Here is a 24,049-nt window from a genome sequence, read left to right as displayed (position 1 = left end):
ACAGGTCTTTCTCAATGGTCTACATCATGCCTGAAAGTCCATATTTTTTAGCACTCTCTGGATTGAACTATTTTCTCCATTTTTCAGCTTATTACTTCACAAGGTAATGTACCACAGATTAATTTATCAGATACTAAAAACAAAGACTTTGATAGGGGAAACAGGAAAAAAATGAGTCAGTTACCTTAGAGAAAGGTAACAGATGACCAAACAACATTCCCCTGGTTCCCTAGGGAATAAAAGTTTTAGAAGAAAGGGGTCATTTGATTTAGGGTCGGCTAAGTCTACTAGGTTAATTGTTAGTAAGAATGTTAGAAAATAACTCCGATATATTTTCCATTATGCAAATCACTCACAGAATTCTAGTATTGAAGGGACTAAAAAAGCATCTAACTCTACCTCTTCATTTATCAGATATAGAGAAAGGTTAAGTACATTATCCAATTTGCATAGCTAAATCCCAGAACTTATAAATCCTTTTGATTTAGCATTCTTGTCATTGTTGCCCTCAATCTTTTTAGATCTTTGTTTCTTTATAATACACAAGAGATTTATTATTTTTAGCTTTCTCTCTATAAAGATTCATGTAGAAATAGAAGAGTATAAAATGGATGAGGAACAGATTGCTCAAAGTTTACAATAAACTGTATTTTAATAAAAGACAATTACTTTTAAAGGTCCCACTAAAGGCTTATCAAATGTAAAATAATGTTTTTCAATATGCTAATGAATATGATAGGCAGATGGGGTTAGAATTTAGAAAAGCATGAGTTTTTGTTTCAACTCTATCATTTATTAGCTATGTGTCCAAGAGGGAATGTCAAATAAGAAGGAATTGGAAATTACTTTGAAAACGAAACAGTGATATGTAAATGAAAAAAATTATTATAATAGTATAAATTTTAAACCCACTCGTTGAATATTATGTACTAGGTCTTATCGTTTTGTTGGAGGCATAGCATGTACGCTACAGTGAACAATGTTTTTTAATAAATTATAAAGCCCACCACTGTCACTGCTGCTATCAGAAGAGTCCTCTTCTTCCTCAGATTCAGAATAAAATTTCTTGGCAGGATTCTCTTTCTTTGCTTTTCCTGCTGGAGTCCATTCTTTTGCCTGTTTTAAAAATATGTAAATATAAATGAGTTCAGAATACACTGTGAACCCAGAGGAAAGTTTAAGGCCTCAACAGAGAAGGTAACCGTTACAAGTCCTGGCATTAAGACTGATTCCCCTTCACTACTGAATAGAGGAACATAAACTCTCAGAGCCCATTACACAAGGTGTGATCAATAAATACGATGAATGCTGCTGCCAGATGCCATCCAACGGAAAGGCAGGGATCTTCAATATAGCAAGGGGCACATCAAACCTTAGTTAACAGTGAATGACAAGTTTCAACTTGTTCAGTGCAGTCAGTCGGGTGTGAGCTACGGTTGAGAGAAGGTGTGTTTTAAAGTGTGCCGTAAATCATCCTCCATCATGACAAGGCTCCATGTCACACATTGCTTCTGGTATATGGCAATTTCTGTCAAATAAAAATATTAGTGTGTCTTCATCCATCTTATTCACTGGTTCTGGCAGCGTGAGAATTCTCGCTCTTCCCCAAAGTCAAATGATTCAGGATATTGAGGCAGCCACGACAGTGCAACTGAAGACACTCATGAAAGAGGACTTCCAGAACTGCTTCAGAAAGCGGCAAGAATGATGGGATAAGTGTGTTTGAAGTGAGGGGGATTAATGGCAATGTGTCTTTTACTGTAATTATTTCTTTAAATTTAAACATTCACCGTATTTTTTGATACACACCTTGTATGTTAACAACCTTATACATGCAATTTTAAATATTTTTGTGTTTGGGTCTACAGAAGATTTAAACTAAAGCAATATAGTCTAGAAGAGGCGAAGGCAATTAGAGGTAGACACAATAACAGTAATAAGAAATGCAAGTTCACAGCTTGATATTGGGGTAAGAAAAAAAAATTAATGTAGGTAATAAATAGCCCTAACCTTCTCAACAGACTAAATCCTGGGGTAATCCTTGACTTCTCTCTTTTTCTCTCATATCCTAAACATCTAATTCATTAAGAAAGCCTTTAGCCACCTGGTCCTTTGCCACCTTTGTCAGAGTCATCTCTGGCTCCTAGATGACTACAACAGTCTCCTCCTAATCGGTTATCTTCTATTCCCACCCCCTACCCACCACTTCAAGAGCTAGAATGATTCTATTCACAACAGCTAGAACGATTCTATTAATACCTAAGTGTGATCAAGCCAATGCCTGGTTTGAAACCCTGCAACAACTCCCCATTTCAGAGAAAAAGCCAAAGTCCTTACAACAGTCTGCGTGGCCCTACATAACCATGCCATCCGCCTTGCCTCTCTCACGTCCTGCTCCTCTCCCTCCTGCCCTCTCTGCTCCAGCCACTCCTTACTGTTCCTTCAACCACCCCAGGCATGCTTAGGGTTTTTCTCCCAGCTGTTTCCACTTCCAACACTATTCCCAGATAATTCCCTCACTTCCTTCAAATCTTTGCACAAATGTCAGCTCAGGGAGGACCACTCTATTTAAAATTCCAACTTCCCACACCTGATACTTCTGATCTTACTCTGCTCTAATCTTTTTATTTTTTGGCACAGCACTTATTACTTTCTAACATACTATACAATTTATATATTTATTTTTACTGTCAGTTTATCCCTGCTAGAATGTCAGCTTCTGAAGAGCAGGGATTTTTTTAATGTTTTGTACACAGATATCTGGCACAATAATTATTAGCTGTCTGAATAGCCCCTTAAAGACTTTAATACAGTGTATTAAAGTAAAATAAATTATTTTCGTAATTGTGACCTTGATTCATCAAGAAAAAACTAAATATCATGTTTCACATACTCTCTTTTAAAAGATAGGGAAATGTATATTTTTTAAAAGGTCAAAGTGGTTAAGACTCATTTATTTATCACACTTTTAACTGAATTTCTACTATGTCTGCTAGAGTATGTATTTTGCTATAGAGGAATTTACAGCATGATAGAGATCTTGTTTTCAAGAATGGTTGTCAACACTAAATGCATGTTTAGATTTACCTGACAATATTTTTTAAAATACTAACATAAACAATAAAAATACTAATACTAGAAAAGCTGATGTCTGGGATTCACCTCTTAAGATTCTGATTTAATTAGTCTGGTGTAAATCTGACATAGGTCTGTTTTGTTTAAAGATCTCTACAAGATAACGTGCAGCTAACCACTGACCTAAAGGGTTTAAGAGCTTAAGGTATGTTGCTTAAAAAGAATAAGCTTCAGTAACCTAGAAAATTACTACATGGACAACAATAGCAAAATGAGTAAAAATTATTCAAGTATATTTGAATCAGATCTGCAATACTCCTTTCTTTTTATATGTATATTTAAAATGCTCTGACCTCCAAATATGTATTCTATAAACAAAGTTCTCCTATATTCAGTAAACACTAAAGTCCAGATTTTCTTAAGTCTAAATATTTTTCTGAAATCTGGTAAAAAGTGTGTTAGATCAAGTTATGGGAAAAAAATTAATTAGACTAAGGCTTTCAGAGTAAGACTAAATCAATAAACAAGGGAAATGAGGCATCTACGCTCAAAGGGGCAAATTACCTTGACATGGCCATTGACCATGGAGTTTCAAACAATAAAAAATATTTTCATTTGTTACGATCTTTTATGATTTATATTATAATCATATCATTCTAAGAGAAAAGAAATATCAGAGAAAAGAGAAGAAAGAATAGCGAAATATTTTAATTTTAAAGTTCTTATGAGCGGTAAAATATTGATAACATATGTATATGTAAAGCAAAATACCCTTGATATAAAAAAGACAGTCCTTCTATAACTGGGAAGAAAAGGATTTTCTAGAACTAAGCAAACAAATTCTAATGGATCTTCAAAACTTACTGGTATCATAATATAAATAGCCATTGTATCTGATATCCTGGAAATGGTCGTATGTAATTCAAAATGACTTCTATTGTCAATCTGACTAGGTTCCCTGTTGTTTTGGTTAAAATACCAGATTATCTAAATTTAGGCTATTTTTTCTTACTAAATTATATTTCATAGTAACAAGATACAACCCTGTAAGATTATTTTATAGTAAAACTAGGATAACACAGTGTATTATGTGCATGAAATACATTGATGTACCTATTTGGGGGGGGGGGCAGAATTAGAGTAAGAGGCAAGAATGACTCTGCACTGTCACAGTTGTATTTGAAAATAAAACAATGTGTATTATTTTTATATTTAATTGCGCCTTTCATAGGATAATTTTAAGCCAATTTGTCCAGAGACCAATAGATTGAAACTGTTTTCTACCTGACATCAATGGATAGTTACAGTTTTCTTTAACTGAGTTGCATCAGTTATAATTATTCTCTATAAATAAGTTACCAATTATGAACTTCCCAAATGTAGTCAGCAAAAGGAAAAAGAAATCAATTTGTCTTGAACTGGGCAGGTGAAATGAACATAAGAAAACAGGTTAGTTGAGTATGTACTCTCCCTGTAAGGTACTTAATGCTTAGAAGAGCACATGAAAATGAAAGAAACCAGCCAACCAACCAATCTATCAGCCAATATGAGGATACTATTGAGACCAAATTAAATGGCATAGCATTGCTATCAATTTCTGAGAAGATAAATAATTCTATTTTATTTTTTTGGTGGACTAGGGCAGCAAGGACAGGAGTGGGAGGAGGATAAAAGGATGGTTTTCCTTGGGCCAAAACATGATGGACCCAGTAATGAAAAAGAACAGAACCATAAAAACAATGAGCCGGGATAAGAAGAAATTAGGAGAAAGAGTATATCTGTGGAAAAAAAATAATAACAAAGAATATTTTCTTGGCATTCTAGCATCTGACCAAAAGTTGCACATATAAGCCAATCTTTTTGAAGAGTATTTAAGAGTACGTAGATTTAAGAGAAAATAAACATACTTACTTGCAAGGAAGAATAGATATGCAATTAGTTTTAATAACTTTTACATTTTTAAAAATCATCTTTAAGTAGAGAATTTGTCACAACATGAAAATGATGGTGCTAAGTGCTAAGGATAGTACAGATCTGCAAACAAGCTCAAGCTTCCTCTCTTCATGTTAAACAGCACTACAATGCAGTAAGAGCACGAACAGTGGACTCAGATGGATGTGGGTTGGAATCCCAGTTCCTGGAATCCCAGTTCCCTCACTTACTATCTACATGAACTTGGGCAATTTACTAAGGTTCTCTGAACCTTAGTTTTTTCATCTGCAAAATGGGAAAAACAACCATCACTTACACGTATAATCATTACGAGGTTTAAACAGATAATGTTTGTAAAACCTTATCAAAGCATACTGCCAGGGTTTGTTCAATGGAGCCACTATTAATTATTACTGCTTCTGGCCAAGCTCCAAAGCCAGGGTAAGTCTGAATAGTTAAGAGAAACGTATTTCTCAAAAGGAGCAAATTACATGGCTATGCCTGTTATAGAAATTCTTCTATTTAAAGTAACAAAGATTTTCTTCCATTGTATATGATAAGTTAATAGGCAAGAAGATTAACTGCCTTTCCCATAGGAATTAGTGGTAAAGAACTCTGGTTATCTGAATTCTTGTTCAATATAACTTTTCTACCAGAAAAGAATCCAGAATACAATACCTAATTGCTCTTTTTCATTAATTCTACTTTAAAAAGTATTGGATACATAAGCAATCTCTAAAGACAATCAGAGGACCCTCTTTTTATTTTTCTTGTTTACATAAGATAACATTAGGAAAGAACATTAATTCTTTTACTTTAGTAGCCAGCGTTTTTTAAAAGATCTAGGAAAAGAGTATTTATATACAAGTTTTTTTTTTTAATACGAAAGCAACATATTATTTATTTTAATTGTGACCTTGTCTAAAGACATTTTTGGTACACAATGCTCCCTATTTACGTTTAGGCTTCACTTAAAACAGGTTCATCAGAAAATCCAGAACACTTTGTATGGTTTCTCTGGAAGAGAACAGCAAAAATTATTTAGAAAAACATTGACAGGAAGCTTACGAATCTCTAAACAAAGTTGAAAAAGCTCAATCCAATGAAACTAAATACCTTAGAAATTGAATCTACACAGCTACAAATGTAATACCACAGATGTGGGTGGCACTGACGCAGAGAATTCAATTCTCTATTTCCTTGAAGAAAAGGAACAGTACATGTACAATGACACAGGAACACTATAATATTTAGTTCCCATAACAGTGAGATACGCATATATCTAACACATTACACTTAGAAATACCAGAACAATTTTCAATTTTCAAGTCCCCCAAAAGAGCTTTTACATAAAACAATAGTTATTCTAGAATCTCCCACTGCTTGACAAAATTAATTTCAGAAAGGTCAACTTACCAACTCTGTTACTTCTACATTTCGAACTGATGGGTCAGGCGCCACCTCTGGCCAATTAGATAATTCCAGGTACCCAGTAGCTTTAGTGTTGAGAGTATGAGATAAAGTGCCAAGCTGGAAATGATCCCTATCTATTAAAATAGAGGAAAACATAAAAATAAACAATATGAACTGTATATAACATAGAACAATCCTAATCAGAACTCAAGGTAATTGGCATATTACCTCAAATGTCAAGGAATAAATATAAACTAGGAAGCTCTTCATAGGTCAAAAAACTGATTTCAGTCCATAGATTACAATAATCTCCCCCATAATGGTCAATAAAAAAGCTAATCAGTCAGTGTGTTTAGAGGTGTTGCTCTGAAATGTAGCTTCTCTAAAAATTACTTTACTGTGAATATTAAGAATGACAGCACAGTTAAACAATCCATATACATGTCTTGGCATAAACACATCCAGAATTTTAATAGTTTTTCTACAAAACTGAACTGCTTTTTATCACTTTACAACAATTAAGTAAAAAAAAATATGAAAACCAAGGTATATAATCATCTGATTCCAACTGTAATAGCTAATTGTGAAAGTGATTAATTACTTGTTTTAAAAAGCTGGGAAAAATAAGTCAATTTCCATCTTTGAAAAACAAATTTAAATATAAAGGAATATTTTCATGAAATAATTATTTGTAGAAAAATTTGTTTTGAACACAGAATACTTAATAAATAATAATTCACTATTAAGGTGAATTATATTCCTTATTAAATAAAGCTACCTATTTAAAATAGAAATGAAGTCAATGTCTACAAGAGCGACAGCTTTCTATCTATTGTTCAGCAATACTGTTTAGTAACAATAAAAATAAAATCAGAAGATTGAAATTATTTAGGTAAATAAGGTCTATAAAAATACAAACTTTAACTAATATAAAGCTTGTTCTGAAGAACAGATGAATGAATAGAAAGCACATTGTTTTTATAAATTTATATATGCTAATCATTTATATTTCCTAAGAGATAAATTTTAAACACATCAGAAATGGGACATACTGTCATAATTTTTAAGATAACATATATCGTACAGTTATATTCTAATAATAATACCTTTAAAAGGAGACTCAAGCAGTGGTGCAGGTTTTTGTGCTAGGAATATTTTTTTGGCATATTTACTTAAAGCTCCACTCTTCTCATTCGGAACAATAAGCTGCCTAATAAATCTTGTACGGTCTCTGATGTCGTAGTTTTGATCATACTTGCCGAGATTTAATATGTACTGGGTAAGCAATTTTGTCTGTTGGAAAAAAAACAGAACAAGATGAGAATACAGTTATTTATGATTATTGATAACTCTGGATAAACATATTTAAAGAGGTAATAAAAATGAATGGTTATGTCAAACAAATGTTGTTCCATAGGGAATATGCATTTCTAATGCTGCAAATGGAATTTTGAAGCCAAAGCACATGTCCTCTTCACTACTGGGGAGGTGAATGCTGAGTACTGAGAAGCAGCCATGTGCTAGATTATTAAACTGCTGAAGTGGAAAGAAAGGCATCATTAAAAAAATAATCATATATGGCAAACCCGCTGAAGGGTCTACATGAGAATAATGAATGTGGAAATACAACTAAAAACATGGCACTCAAAACTTAATCGGAAAAATATGCAGGACATCAACACATCAGAGAGTATTAGGGGGTTGGCAAACTGCTTCTCCTGAGGTGTGTTTTATGAAGAGATACTGTCCCTGGCATAAGCAGTGTCTGCACTCTGACTGCACTCAGTTACTTTACCCTGAATTATGACCCATTAAAGCAGACACATGAATCACTGAACTGGATTACTGCAAATTATTTGCAGTGCATTTAGCTGTTACTTTTTCATAAAAGCAAGCTGCTGATGCCCTCTAAAAACTAGGATAAAAGACTCCTTCCATTTTTTCCCCCCCATGCCGCTTATAGCCGCAATATTGGTCATTTATTTATTTATGTAAGGGAACAACTTATTATAGTAGCTTTTACACTGTAATAAGATTTCCTAAGTCAGTTTTTGAATGTACTACATTAACGTATATTGAGATAATCTTAATATTAAGCCAAATTGAAATGTTAACAAAATACTTGTATTTAAACTCCAGTTATTTTGTTGAAAAGCATATTTTTAATTTAGAAGGTTACACACATATAATCACAACTATAAATTAAAGAGGATTCATAATACATGGCAAAAATAAACATATACATTAGAACATTTTATAGGCATTAGAAACATAAAAATATAATCAATCAAGTCAGGCAGAGCTAAAGACAGTTCTACAACAATAACTCAAAGTACAGAAATAAATGGTGTGGTAAACTCTTTTACAATAATAACTGGTTGGGACAACTGATTTGGATAGAAAGCAACCTTCTATCAGTAACAATGTATTTAAAAAGCATTAACCTAGTTTTAATAAAATAGAACTATAAAAAACACAAATGAAAATGTTAACAGAGCTATTCTGAATTTGGTTATTAACAATTGCTATTCACTAATTACTAGACCACGTTGGCTCAACTACACATGAGAATAATTCTATGACTTATTTTTAAAGACAATTAGCAAAATAATCACCAAATGAGGAATACAGCTCAAAAGGAAGTAATATACTGGACTGTGTAATTAACTTGCTAGGATAACCGGGAAAATCTAATGGTTAGATGTCCGACCATTAGTTTTCTCAAATACAGAGTGAGAATTTACAACTAGTTTAACACTAAAGTCCATTTCAGTGTTGAGATTTAGAATGTACAACTAAAATAAATCAAAAAAAGAAAAGAAGTCTGTACACTGCAATGATTTTTTTGAGCTAGTGGACTGATACATTTTGCTTGTATTTCATATCCCTGGAATTAATTTGTAGGAAATTAAACCATTTCAATGCATTAACAGACACAATTATTGAGTGAACTAGGAAAATTTTAAGTAATTAAAATTACACAAATAAAAAGAAAAACGTGTATTTATTGACTATAAAACTTGTTTTATTATATTGGTGGGCTTTAAGTTTTATTAAAAATGTATTTTCAAAATAAAATTATTTCTAAAAGATAAAAACATATCCCTGTACAATGACGCAATGAAAACATAGCAGAATAAATTCTCCAGAGCTCATTAATATACTTTAATCACTTTCTTAGCTGCATCTGTCTCTAATACCAAGTCATTGGTATTTCTCTGAAGAATGTATATTTATATAATCTTATTTTGAAAATTTTTTAAATAAAAATAAGGTTACCTTCAATCTTCTTCAAAATTGAATTTTATGATCAATAATTATGACACTGTTGACATTTTCAACTTACTCTTCAAAATTGAATTTTATGATCAATAATTATGACACTGTTGACATTTTCAACTTAGTCTTCTCTATAAACCATATTTTTAATGGAGAAAACACCTTCTTTACAGTATTGGACAATCTGGTAAGTGGAGAAAATTCTGTTTAATGAGTTCTTTTATGTTGAAATTTGTAAATATTTCAAGCCAGGATATATAACTTTCCCCCCTCCATTTAATGAATGTTTTTTGATAATTATTTTTATGATTATCAATCTTTTTTGATAATTATTTTAAATAAATAATTCTATTTATACTTTTAAAATCACTAAATTTAGATACTGCAATATCAATTGCCTTCTCAATGTCATTTCATTCTAACACAAAATACAAACTTATCCAATTAAAAACAGAAGCTCTATCAAAAAGTCTTCATAGTTAAGATACTGCAAATGACAGAACTTCTAGAATAAATCTTGAGCTCTTACCACTTAATCTGTTCAGTTCTTCCCTTGCTTTTATAAAGATAAATTTCAATGTCTTTCTGTTTGTAAGATTTGTATCCAAGAATTGTTATTTGCTAAAATTTTAAAAAGCTGAAGATTTAGACACTTTATTTGGTGAACACTTTTAAAGATGTGAAATGATTTCAAATCAAAATCTAACCAATATAGTACAAAAGTTTCTTTTACTCCCTTGCACCCTCTATCCCCTCAGGAAAAAAAAAAAAAAAGCCAATGTAGGACACTTAGGTCAATTTACAAAGCAGTTTTTCAAAAATCACATTTCTAAAACCCCATTGGTAATATGCAACAAAGAGAGTTGCGTAGCAGTGTGTGTGTTGTCATGCTGAAGTACGTTTTTTCAACATTAGCTTCATTATAAGAAGTCTATAGTTCAGTTAAACTATACATATCAAATATCAATAAATTTGACCATTATAGTTTTATTCCAATTTGTAGAAGTTTATTTGCATGCACCGCAACTAATTCCCAAAATACTTCTGCTCCATCGTTTTCTTAATAAGAACACTGATTTTAACCATGACAACATCCTTTTGTCAAAAACAATTAATTTTATCTTTCATTTTGGGCTTTTAAACTTACAATAGCATTTACAGCATTTTTGACAGAATAAACTTCCAAAAGCTTTCATTCCACTTATAGCACTGACAGAAAAATGTACAAAAGCTTTGAAAAAAGTCAAACGGCTATTGGAATTAATGGGTTTTACTATTTAAAAATCAGCATTGTTTAGGTCCTTTTTCTGTTAGTGGAACCAATACACAATAGTTATTACTTCATTTTTCATATGTGCAAAAGAAACCTTGGAATAAAAATGAACAAAATTTTTAAAAAGTTATTTGATCTAAATAACTTTCATGTTTCACAGAGACATATGTAAACATCTGCACCTATATATATTTGTCATATATATGAGACACAATCTTTTAAAAATAACTCCTAACTTTTACAATAGATTCTGATACTTCTTAGCAGATTCGTTGTGTCTTCTGGTTGTTTTGTGGTCAGTGATATCACTATAATTCTCACGGTGGATGATAAATGTTGATAAACATTTTGTGTATGTTAAGTACTGGGAGAGAAATTCAGTACTTCATTCTTTATTAAATATTTCATTTTTAAGAATTCATTGTGGCTGGGCTTATAACAAAATAAAAACAAGAACTGCCAAATAACAAGATAAATAGTTTTTAGATTTACAATACACAATAAATGACAAAACAACTGTTGCAATTGCAACAAAAAGAATAAAATACCCAGGAATAAACAAAGGGTGTGAAAAACCTATACACTGAAAACTACAAGACATTATAATAGAAATTGAAGAAGATACAAAGAAATGGAAAGATATTCCATGTTTGTGGCTTGGAAGAATCAACATAGTTAAAATGGCCATATTACCCAAAACAATACACAGATTTAATACAATCCCCATCAAAACCCCTAAGCACTATTATGTGCCAGGAAATCCTTGCACTTTACATGGATTGTCTCATTTCATCATCATAACAAGTTTGTGAGGTAGGGACAGTGAGTTCTGCTCTAACGATTGTTTGGAAAATGTGCATTTGTTCCGATTTAGTTGATGTATTAGAAAACAATTTGGGCATAATGTGAATTTTGTGTTTTCTTAGGCATGATGTTGTCTGCCAAGAAACACGAGGTGATGGCAGGAAACTGTACTCAATTGAACTGGGCTGTGTAGGAATAATGAAACATACCCATCTCAAACATCTACCTGAGATCACCACATGTGTTATGGGACACATTCAGCCATTTTTGGTGGTACAACTCTCCATCCAATTTCAGATTAACCCTCTTTCCACTACTTAACTCACAAATACAACCTTTCCAACACCCATTTCCACAAGCAAACCTCAAACCTTTTACAAGATAAAGAGGTATATTCATTGTAATATTTATGTATTTCTTAACCATTTAACACATGTAAGGCTGTTGTTTTCATGAGGTTCTTTTTTTTTTTTTTAATGTGTCACCAGTGAAGTTTTTGAGTGTTGTGCCTCTAGCTCCATTTTTCCAACAATCCCTGTGAATTTTATTGTGCAATTTCGTAAAGCACAATGATTTTTAAGAACATACATATTGCATTATAAAGAACTGACTATATTACTATAATTCCCATTTTACATAAGGAAACTAAGTTTTGGATAGGTTATATGACTTGTCCAAAATAATGTAGCTAGTAAGTGGCAAAACAGGATTTAAAGCCCAACAGTCCAGCATGAGAGGCTGTACTGTCATTCACGACCTGCCTCCCAGTAATTGACATCAAATAATTCTATGGTAGCTATCACACACAGTTAAACTGCTTTCCAAATATAAATGTCCATCTGAAGGACCCAGAATCAGAAAATTAAAGAAACTTATAGAAGTTTGTTTAAAGAGTCTTACTATAATGTAATAGAGCTTAGTAAAAAAACAACAAAAAAACTACATGAAGCAGTTTTATATCTCTATACCGCCAAAATATTAAAATATTGAAAAATACGTAATACTAAAGACAAGATGGTGATTTTTCAGGTCTATATTTTTCAGTTCTAAAACTTCCATTTGATTCCTTTTTAGTTTCTACTTCTCTGCTGGGATTTCTTATCTTTTCACTCATTGTGGCTATATTTTCCTTTATATCATTGACCAAAATTATTAAAACTGCTTCAAAATGTCTGCCTGCAAATTTCAAATCTGGGTCACGTCAGGATTGGTTTCTGTTTCTGTTTTTTTTCCTTGAAAATTAATCACATTTTCCTGGTCTTCTTTTTTATTGTGGTAAAATATACATAAAACATACCATTGTAACCATTTTTAAATGTGTAATTCAGTGGCATTAAGTACATCCATAGTGTAACTATTACCATAACCATCTCCAAAACTTTTATGTCTTCACAAATGAAGCTCTATACCAATTAAACAATAACTCCCCATCCTGGTTCTTCTTACGTAGAGTAATTTTGTATTATATCTTGGACATTATAAAGGTTATGATATAGAGACTCTGGACATTATTATTCTCTTTGAATGGGTATTGATTTTTGTTTGTTTCTTTTAGCAGACAATTAACTTTGTCTTGTTGGTGCAGTTCAAATTTGTTTGATTCCTTTATTTTTAGCTGTGCTGTTCCGAATCTGCACTGCACATGCATAGTTCAGGGGTCAGCCACAGACATGGGCAGAGTTATTCACAGATTTTGAGACACCCCACTCTGGCTCTCTTTTCTAGAATTCTTCCCTAACTTTCCAGGATCTGCAGTTTCCCTGAACCATGTTCTCTGCTCTTTCAGGCCAGAAGGGCTTTGGGTTTCCTTTTAGAGTTTTAGCCTCTGTGCATAGTGCCAACTGTAGCGTGTCCTCAGGATAAAAGTCATAAAAGTGGGAAAATTTACTCTGCGCTATTCCCTTCTTCCAAGTGTCAATTCCCCTTCAGAATCTTCCTGCTTTTCTTTACTCTTCCAAGACTTGAGGCAGTTGTTTTTTATATTTTCCCAGAGTTTACAGTTGTCCTCTGTGAGAGGGTCAGTCCAGTAGGACCTAACTCAACCATACTGAAAACACATTGCTGAGTAATTTTTAAATTCTTCTTTATACCAGGTAAAAACATTTTGAGGTAATAAAGAAGTTTATTATTAAATTATTCCTTAAGCATACAAATGAACAGAACGTTCTAAATCTTACAAAAATCAACTTACACATTCCCTATAACTAAGTAATTCAATAAAAATTCTGGAAATGCTCACTGAGGCATCCAGACCAAAGGGAATTCAAATCTACAAATAAATATCAGGACTCTACAAGTAACTATCCGGACTTCATGGCAAACCACTCTCTGGACACTGTGACTTGGGTCTCCCTGGTTTAGTTTTAAAGATGGCTAATATAAATCAGTACAGAAAAACATTTTTTTACATTTAGTCAAAGCAATTACTTTAGTCTCTGTTTCATATTCAGTGGGGATGAACCATACAACTTAAAAATACTGTCAAGTTGACGGTGCTAAAAAAATCATTCTTTAATGCTAATTTTTATTTATAAATTCTCTCAAACCCCTTTTCTTGAGAAATGAAAAACTGGAGAGCAGAGTACAAACCTACAGATACCTTCATTCACCTATTTATATATTTAATCATTTAAAAACAGTGAGTTATATAAAAATATGTGAAATTTTGGCTTATTTTCTAAACGTCATGTTTCACTAGCTGCTGGTGAAGTCTATTGTGGTTATCTAGAAGTATCTTTCTAAAATATACAATAGAACCCTTCAGAAGCTAAGCTCCAAAACTTCAATAAATAATACAGTTTAATAAAAAAAGATGTGAGTGCCAACTATGTATCAAATTCACTGGATAAAAAGATATGAAATAGACTTTATAATTTCTGAACAAAGAGTACTATATTTCATAATTGGTTACTTACAGCTACAAAGAAGGCCAAAGACAGAATCTTTATTTGTTTTTGTAAGATATAACTACTCTTTCAGTCTTGATTAACATACTAATTTTGTATTACTTTTCATTTATATAAGTTAGATATCTTTAGAGTAGCGAAACCAGACAGAAAGTCATAACAACCATAATATTCTAGGTGTCAGATTAACTTTCACAATACCGTATGGTTTTAGTGAACGCAGGAAATGTCAGGCTAGAACAGTGTTTTTAATCAATAAATAAGAAACTCAACAGCAAACACAGGTTTCCTTTCTTTTACTCAGTTATTAAAAAGTAACTCATCACATGAAGAGACCTGGAAATGATTAACTGATTCCTTTCAAAGATTAACTTAAAATGTAAAGATAAAAATCTAAATCATGGAAATATACTCAGAATATCTGCAATTATTTGGTCATAAATTGTGTACAATGAACAGCAAAAGCTACAATAACAGAATTCCTATCACAAGTGGGGATGAAGACAATCCCAAAGCATAACAGAAATGAATCTGAGGAGTCTGCTTGAGGAGTCTGATGGGCCAACATCAGTTTACTAGAGAATGAGAATGGGTAGGGAGGAAGCCGAAAGAGAGGGAAACACATACAGAGACACATAAAGCAAATACAGAAAGATAGAAAGATGAACACTGATGGGAGAGGAAGGAGAGAATTACAGACACAGACATTAGGCGGTGGTGGTGTATGTGTGAAGGGGTTAAGGATATTAGAAAGATGCAGAGGCAGAGTTTTGAAGGAGGGTGACAAAAACAGAGAGACAGGGAAATAGAGGGGAAAAAATACCCCACAAAGGCAAAGTAAGAGTCAGACAGGATAAATGAGGGAGAAATAGAGACAGGACATGGAGCATAAAACCTAGTAAGGGGCTTAGTTACAAATGAGCAACAATTATTTTCCAGTCTTGTCGATCAGGTTAGATCCTCCACCCATGGAGAACAGCAATTTAGATACAGGAGGAAGGATGGGAAAGTCCCTATTTTATACACGGAGGTGATTCAATATATTTTATACACAGAGGTGACTTCTCTAACTAACAGTTCTCGAAGAGTAAACCAATTGAAAAAATGAATTTTCTAAATGGCAATCTGGTAAATTAGACCACTATTAATAAACATATACTGGTTTCCCCTGCACCTGTAGGACAAGGTCCATATAGCACTTGCCACCCCAAGTCCTGGCCTTGCCTACCTTTCCAGACTCAGCTTTAAGTGTGCTGAAAAGCACCAAGCTGTTTCATGACTCTGATCGTCTGTTCTCCTCTTTGTTTATTCTGCATAGGAAACCATCCTTACAAGCCCTTAGTCAGGAGTCTTATCCTTTATGAGACTTTCTCTACCCTCTCTCGTCCTTCCTTGAGATTTTCCATAACTTTCTCCTCGTGAGTTGCACTGTATCTCAATACTTCTATTTTAGCACTTACCACACACTATTTCATTTTTTATGTTTTTCTCCCTTACTAGACTAGACTGTCATCTCTTTGCACCTCTACCATCTAATGTAGAACCTTAAAGAAACAGGCACTTAGTAACTGTTGAATGGACAGCCTAATGCATGAACAGACCTCAGTGGCTTCATCAGAGTAAAGAAAGTAGGTGTTACATAAGGAGAGTAAGGATTAGCTTCTTACCTGTTTGGAGTTGGTTAAATACAATTTTGCTCCCAGATTTAAAATCTGCAGTTTTACCAGATCATCTTCACTCGTGAAGCTTTTAGCCATCTTCCTCAAAACATCAGGTGCAATTTTAGGAACTCGTTCACAGTTTTCTCCAATTAGCCAAAGAATACTTGCTCTAGCCACAGGAACCTAATATTACAACCAGATTATATGGTCACAAAAAAGATCCTCATACTCTCCTTAATATTAGCATAGAAAAGGATTTAACTATTATCAAGGTATTAGATCTAGTAATTCATTTAATGTATATCCAGGAAGTGCTGCTATATTTATGGAGTTTCTTTAGTTATCAAAAAATAAACACACAGGAAATCTCATTAAAACTGATTTCAGGGATAATGCCTTAGAAAAGATTCATAAAGAAAATAATCATTTGTCTAGAATTTTGATTCTATCAGAGATCTGCAAATTCTTGGGCCAAAACCTGGCTGGCCACACACATTTCTTTATGTATTATTGTTGCTACTTTTGTGCTATAATACCGTGTTTCCCTGAAAATAAGGCCTAGCCGGACAATCAGCTCTAATGTGTCTTTTGGAGCAAAAATTAATATAAGACTCAGTCTTATTTTACTATAAGACCAGGTCTTAATATAATATAATATAATATAATTAATATGATATAATACCAGGTCTTATATTAATGTTTGCTCCAAAAGACTCATTAGAACTGATTGTCTGGCTAGGCCCTATTTTCGGGGAAACACAGTAGTAGAGGTGAGTAGTCGCAATAAAGACCATAGGCTGAATATATTTGCTATTGAATAGTTTTCAGAAAAAGTTTGCCAACCTCCACTGTAGGGCACTGATTTACAAACCTCGATGTCCATAAAAATTATCTAGGGTTCTTACTAAAACTGCAGGGTTCAGGTATCAGCCACAGGATAGTAGTTCTGTGGTGGGACCCAGGAATTCATGTTTTATGAAGATGATTCTTGGGACAAGTGGTTTGTAAACCACGTTTTGAGAATCACAGGTAGTATAGAAAAAGGAAGATATCCACTAAAGACTATGGATTTCAAATCAAAACTGTTATATCCTCTATGTATTTGCATCTATAGCACTGGAAACATATAAAACAGACAAGATCATCAAGGTCTGCTTATAAAATCATTAATCCCCGTCTACTATTTAGTCATCAACAAAAAAATGGGGAGAAGATAAATTTGTCCAATATCGCATTTTGGCATTATATATTTTTTAATGTACATTTCAATATAATTTGCTTCTTAAAAATAAATGCTTTGCTACAAATTGGAAACCTTCCATCAGCACCATTACACTGCATTAAGACATCATTTTAGAGTATGTACATTAGTTTTATTACTATCTGTTTATTTGTATCACCCCCTAGTCCAAAAGGAATTTGAAGGGGTATGTAAATTAGTTTCTGTGAGCATTTTCACCTAGCATGGAAAATCTGCTTTTTATAATAAATGAAAAAGGAAGTGACTATTTTTAAGAAGCAGCATAACAAGAAGAGATAACATTCTTTCTATAAAGTCCTTTTCCAATTCCGCAAATAAAATCGAATATTTTTATTATAGTTTCACAGCTGTACATAAGACTGTTAAAAAGAATAAAAAACCTTTGCACAGCTAAAATTTTATCACAATATCCACCATCTCAAATTCTTTCAAAACACCCATTTTATGAAATATTGTAAAATTATTAAGACACCCCTAAATTGGGTCTCTCACCAGATTGAAGTCATCAAAAAAGTTTTAAAATCAAAGTGTAGTATATTTTCAAATAACAGCATCATCTTTAAATTAGTATTAGGATAAGTTTAGTAAGACAGAAGAAATCAGCATACTTATGCAATAAGTGTAACTACTAAGTATAAATAATAAGTATAATATTAAATGCTATTATAAATCCATTCATGCAGTATAATAAAACTGATATTCTTACTGTATGTATACTGATTTCTAGAAAGAAAGAGGTTATTTCTCATGTTCCAAAGGTTACACTGCATTAAGACCTTACTCCCAATCTATTATTTTAAATTGGGCTAAAGAACAGTAATTGAGTGGTACATTAAATTTTCAGTATGAAGCAATTCAAGTTGCCTGCCATAATGAAAGTTACCTCTAAATAAGAATATATGGACAACTTCAGATTTCTGTTATGCTAGATTTATTTTTCTTAAATATTTTATTATATATTGCTAGTATAAAAATTAGAATTCTATGACATGTAACAATCTACTACCCCACTTTAAGTAATTTTCTTCTGGTAACACACAATTCTTTTTTGCAATTAAAAAAACAATCCCCTAAAGTTTTAAGAGATTGTTTCTAATCTTATTCATTAATATACTAAGATTAAAATAAGAACATTTAAACACTAAACATTCATAATGCATACATTTAAAATACAACTCTGAAAAATTTAAAAATCAATACATTCTAATGCTCACAATGAAAATCTGAAGGTGGTAGTGGTGTTGAAGGGTTCTAGGACAGAGGTAATAAAATTGCCAAGTAAACATTTTGAAAACTTAGGAAACTTCCCCGCAACAATAAATAATATCAATTTCAATACATTTATACCAAACTTTTGGTGACAGCATTTTGTTAAAAAGCTTAGAAAGCTGACAAACCCAATGTTTTTGTGCATTTGGCTGAAATCAGAATCCTAAGATTTTCAGATTCCAGCCCTCCCTTTCTCTCCCAATTAAGTTATAGGAACTTGCCCAACATCTCATAGCTTGTCAGTGGTGGAACTGGGACTGACTCCCAGTCTGAATCCAAAGTTCACCACGGTCACTGGGCAGAGACAAAGAAGAGTGCGCTATACTTAGGAAAATACCAGCCAGCAAGGCAAGAAGATTGGTTCTGGTCCCAGGCTGATCATGTGTATCATGGAGACAATTTCACCTCATTGAACCTTATTTATTCATTAGTCAAATGAAGGATTACTCCTTTGCCCGTTCTTCCACCACATTGTGCAGCGGCTCCCTAATGGCCTCCTGCAGCCATCCCAAGAAATATCCTTGTCATGGCAGGCCTCGGCCATCACCTGCCAACTTCTGCACCCACACATGGTGGGGCACTTTCTCACTTCCTTTCACCTCTTGTATGGATAAGTAAGGTGGCCAGAAAGGGAAGAGGTCTGGCTAGCCCTTCTGTTCCCCCTCGTCCCAGAATTCTGCCCTAATAAAGTGGTGTAGGCAATGAGGAAAAACATGCTCTATATTGTCCTATGGTCCTCTGACACCTGTTGGATTGGCTCTTTCTAAAATCACAATGGTTTAAGATACTACCCCTGGATTTAGGGTAAAACAGGTAGAGCTTCCGGAAGAAAGGGCTCTCGAGCTAAGCACCCCCATTTTAGAATCACTTGCCTACATTTTAAGAGTCATCAGGTATTTGATAGGATTAATAAAGCACTGATTTCTTTTCCATGTGGTTATTGTTCTTCTGTGAATAACTCTCTTGATTGGATCAGAGATTCTGGGGATTCAATCCCTCGCCTTTCCTGATTTTGAAGCTGTTTTCTGCTGCATCTCTCATTACCTTCTTCTGGAGTAACTTGTGCCTCCAATCCCTGGCCATTTTAGGGGGCTGCATCACAAGCTGTCTTGTCTTGTCTGACTTCAAGCACTTCAGCTTCCTTAGATAATGTTAATAGTAACAACTCATCATCACCCTTCATTCTCCAAAAGTTCAAATTTTTAGAATTTCAACTCTATAGAATTTCACATAATTTTCTTGTAATTATTTTAATCTCTCTAATGTCACATTCCCAATTTGTTCATTTTTGCTTTCTCTCCTTACCTTATTAGAATCAGGAGGGGTTTAACTATTTTATTGTCTGTTCAGGACCAGATTTAAGATATATTTATCAATTTCAACTATCTTTTTTTGGTATTCTACTTTACAAAATGAACTTGGATCCCTCTTAGGTTTTGATGCTTTATTTCATTGTTCTTTTTCAAATTTCTCAGGACATATACAAATTCTTTTATTTCTGGTCTCTTTACTTTAAAAATGGTGGCAGTTATAGCATTAGCCACATCCTACACCTTTTGGAATAAAGTGCTTTTTCTTTGTTTCATGGAGAGCCTGCATTTTTCTTTCCATTTTTTCTTTGATCTAAAAGTATATTTTCTTACTTCACAACTGTTTGGTACCCTTTTAAATTATTTAATTCTAATTGAAACTTAAATCTTTTAAGTTTTCTTATATCCAAGTATATTCTTGAGTTTTTGTAAATGTTCTCTCATAAACCCATAAAAGTGGGTATTATCCATTCAAGAGATACAGGTTTTAGCTATATTTAACCAAGTATTTATTCTATTATTTATTTTCTCTATGTCCTTACTTACATCTTCATCTTACTTAGAGTCTCATAGGTATGTCTGAAAAAACTATACTAAAGTTACCCACCAAAACTGTACTTTATCTTTCTCCTTGCATTTTCTATAGACTTTTTCCTCTAAATATTTATTTGGTTGCCGTGTGTGTGTGTGTGTGTGTGTGTTGGTTTATGCTTCTTAGTTTCTTTATAAATTGCCCTTTTTTTTCATTTTATAGTGTTCCTTTGTATCTTGTTAAATACTTGTAACTAATTTTAAATCGCCTTGTTCATGCTCACTTAAAATCTCTTTCTCTACCTTATTTTCAACCCATATCACTTTGATTAAGGTATTTTAATTATAAATGGACTATAGCTAGCTTTTGTTTTTCACTCCAATTTGAAAGTCTGTCTTTTAATGAGAGAATTCAGCCCATTCATATTTAGGATAGGAGGTATTGTATTTTCACTCTTCCATCTTACAATATTATTTTTTAAAGTTATTATTTTATATTTCTGTTTCCTTTTTTTCTTTCCCCTTTGTGAATTTGGAATTCCCACCATACTTTTATATTCTACTAATGGTTATCTTCTGACAAAAACAAAAAACAACAACAAACAACAACAACAAAAAAAAACCCATAGGCTTTGCTATATAGATCTATTAAGGAAATATTTACTTGGCTAATATTCCAACAATTGTAGAGAAAGTCTATATAATCAAAAATGTCCTCTTGTCCCAGGTTTTCTATATAAGCAGCTACATTCACCTGAAAGCCCTAACACTTCCTATAATTGCCTCTCGCTTTCTAACAAGACCAGAACAAGTTTACTAGTACAAGTTTTAACTAAATTCTGCACAAGACATTTGGAAATAGAGAACTCCACATTTCTATTTCCTTTTCACAATCAGGCACATTTCTCCATCATTCCTCGTAAACAAGATATTGACTATTTTCTTCCACCAAAACCCACTGTTTTTACCCTAAGATAACCTATTTTTACCTTATCACTTTACAACACAAGATGAGAACATTATAATTATTTCACCTCCCTCCATTTTCTTCCTCCCATAAAACCTTCAAAACACTTTTTATTCTTCCCAATCCCATCCTACCCCTAGGTTTTCCAAGATTTCTCAATATTTTTAGGTACATATTATTAGAATTTCCCTTACATTATGCCCCCTTTTCAAGCCTTTTCATTTAGTACTTTTATTAGACATTCCTATTCTATCCTTATACATTTAATTATGTGTGTAAATATATACATACAATACCCATGTATGTATCTCTATTTTTTGTCTTCCCTTATCTAGAGTTCCCTGCTTTGGTTCATTAGTTATTGGTTAGAAAAGTGGTTCTCACTGATGGATGTACCACTTCCCTAGAAGGTATCTAAATATGTATAGGAGTATTTGTGGTTGTTACAATGATTAAACATACTACTGAAATTTGATGCTTGTACACAGGGATGCTAGATGTCCACCTCAGGTTTACGCTCTCATCTCCCATCAACAGATCACTGACAAATAATGTGAAACAACTTTCCACATTTGGGCAAACACAGACCATGTCAATCTAATGTCCAATTTGTAATGATTTGAGGGAAGCAAAAGGAAACACTAATAATAAAATCCCAGCCAGCTCAGAGAGTAGAAAAGTCTCATAGGTATATGTGAATTGAATTGAATACAAAAAAGAGAGACTGGAAATGGAAGAGAAACAGCATACGTATTGGTTAAGAAAGCAGACCTACTAGTTATGTAACCTTAGCCAAGTTACTTAACCTCTCTGCCTCACTTTTCTCTTACATAAAACGGGAACACTAATAGAACCTACTTTGCAGAGTTGTTAGTAAAATTAATGATTTTCATTTTTAAGGTGTTTAGAATAGTGCCTGGCATATGATTAGCACTACAGGACTTATGTTATTAATAAATAAATAAGGAAAATATAAAAGGGGCCACAAGATCACTTACTAAATTTCAACCTTATCAAGTTTGTCTTTTTCAAAAACATTAAACATAGCCATGATCATAATAACATAATAACATAAGTACTGTTCTGTTTCATACATTGACTCATTTATTTCTCACAATAGGTCTATAAAGTTACCAGTAATACTGTTCCCATTTTACAGATGAGAAACTGGAGCACAGAAGTCAAATAACTTGCTTAAGTTCACAAAGGTAGTAAGTAAAAGATAGAGACTAAATCTGAGCCCAAGTCATCTGGTTTACAGATCACTCTCTTAACCCCTATATCTCTGATATACAATCTGTATGAGAAGTCCTGGTTTTGATAATTTATCAACTGTAAGAGTAGATATGAAGACAAAGTAATGCTCTGGTGAGAGATGTGGTTGAAGCTCAGATGCTAAGTGACTCCTGTGAGTCTTATTCTTAGCTTTAAGATAAATGTATAACTGCCCTGCAAGCTTTAATATAACCCTGAGGGAAACAAAACTTTGCCACCAGAGACATTAAAAATTGGTCCTGATCACACAAATATAATCCCTCTGAACAGGCTGAGTATAGATTACCCCATCTTTAAAGAAAGAAGAGATACACTCCTCCCCTAAATTACAACCCTTCTAGTTCTACAACATTAGTTGTCACACTTTAACCAACATTCTAGGGCAACTCATAATAAAAGGCAAACACAATGGAGAAGAGAGTGAAGAAAAAAGACAGAAGCCATGGAGAGAGAATGTTTCAACAGAGAAATAGTGAAATCAAATGTTAACAAAAGATCAGGAAAGAGCTGGACAGCAAATTATCCACTGGATTTAATAAGAAGGACTAGTGACCTTAGAAAAAATGAGGAGTCAAAATCAGACTGTGATGGGTTGAGGAGTGTGAGGTAAGGAAATAAAATACTTTTCAGATAATTCTTTCAGAAACTTTAGTTTTAAAGGGAAGAAGTGAATGAAATAGAACATAGGTAATAATAGCAGCTACCACTCAGTGCTCCTGTGTACCAGGCAATGTCCTAAGACCTTCACATACAGTAACTAATGCAATAGTTACAACAATATCGGGTCTTTTACTATCACCATTGTACAGATAGGAAAAGTGAAGCATGGAGATTTTAACATAAGGACATGGAGCTGGTGGCGAGTGGCAGAGCCAAGATTAATATTTATTTTTCAACTTAATTTTTAAATAATTTCAGATTTATAGAACATGTGAAAGAAGAGTAAAAAGAATTTCTGAATACCCTTCATTCAATGTTAACATTTTACTACATTTGCTCTAGCTTTCTCTCTATGTATACAAACACATTTTGGTTTCAGAATCAATAAAAGTTGTAGACATGCTTATCCTCAAAATGCTTCAGTGTAAACTTC

The 24,049-nt window shown here is 33.0% G+C and overlaps 1 protein-coding gene across 2 annotated transcripts in view; it reads right to left on the bottom strand.

The window, feature by feature from the left end:
• Positions 1-24,049, bottom strand: part of AP3B1 (adaptor related protein complex 3 subunit beta 1) — a 218,189-nt gene that overhangs the window by 86,186 nt on the left and 107,954 nt on the right. For both annotated transcript variants that reach the window (XR_012495075.1, XM_019728166.2), the window contains exons 15-18: positions 16,350-16,526; positions 7,527-7,713; positions 6,424-6,554; positions 1,008-1,116 (exon numbers count right to left, since the gene is read on the bottom strand). Coding sequence is in view for 1 of the 2 variants with exons in the window: in XM_019728166.2 (XP_019583725.2) it covers positions 1,008-1,116; positions 6,424-6,554; positions 7,527-7,713; positions 16,350-16,526 (604 nt within the window). In the remaining variant the exon portion in view is untranslated. The remainder of the gene's footprint in view (positions 1-1,007; positions 1,117-6,423; positions 6,555-7,526; positions 7,714-16,349; positions 16,527-24,049) is intronic.

The sequence above is a fragment of the Rhinolophus sinicus genome, linkage group LG03 (assembly GCF_036562045.2).
Source record: "Rhinolophus sinicus isolate RSC01 linkage group LG03, ASM3656204v1, whole genome shotgun sequence".
NCBI lineage: Eukaryota > Metazoa > Chordata > Mammalia > Chiroptera > Rhinolophidae > Rhinolophus > Rhinolophus sinicus.
The sequence above is the reverse complement of the archived record's forward strand: the minus strand, read 5'-3'. Positions and strand labels throughout refer to the sequence as shown.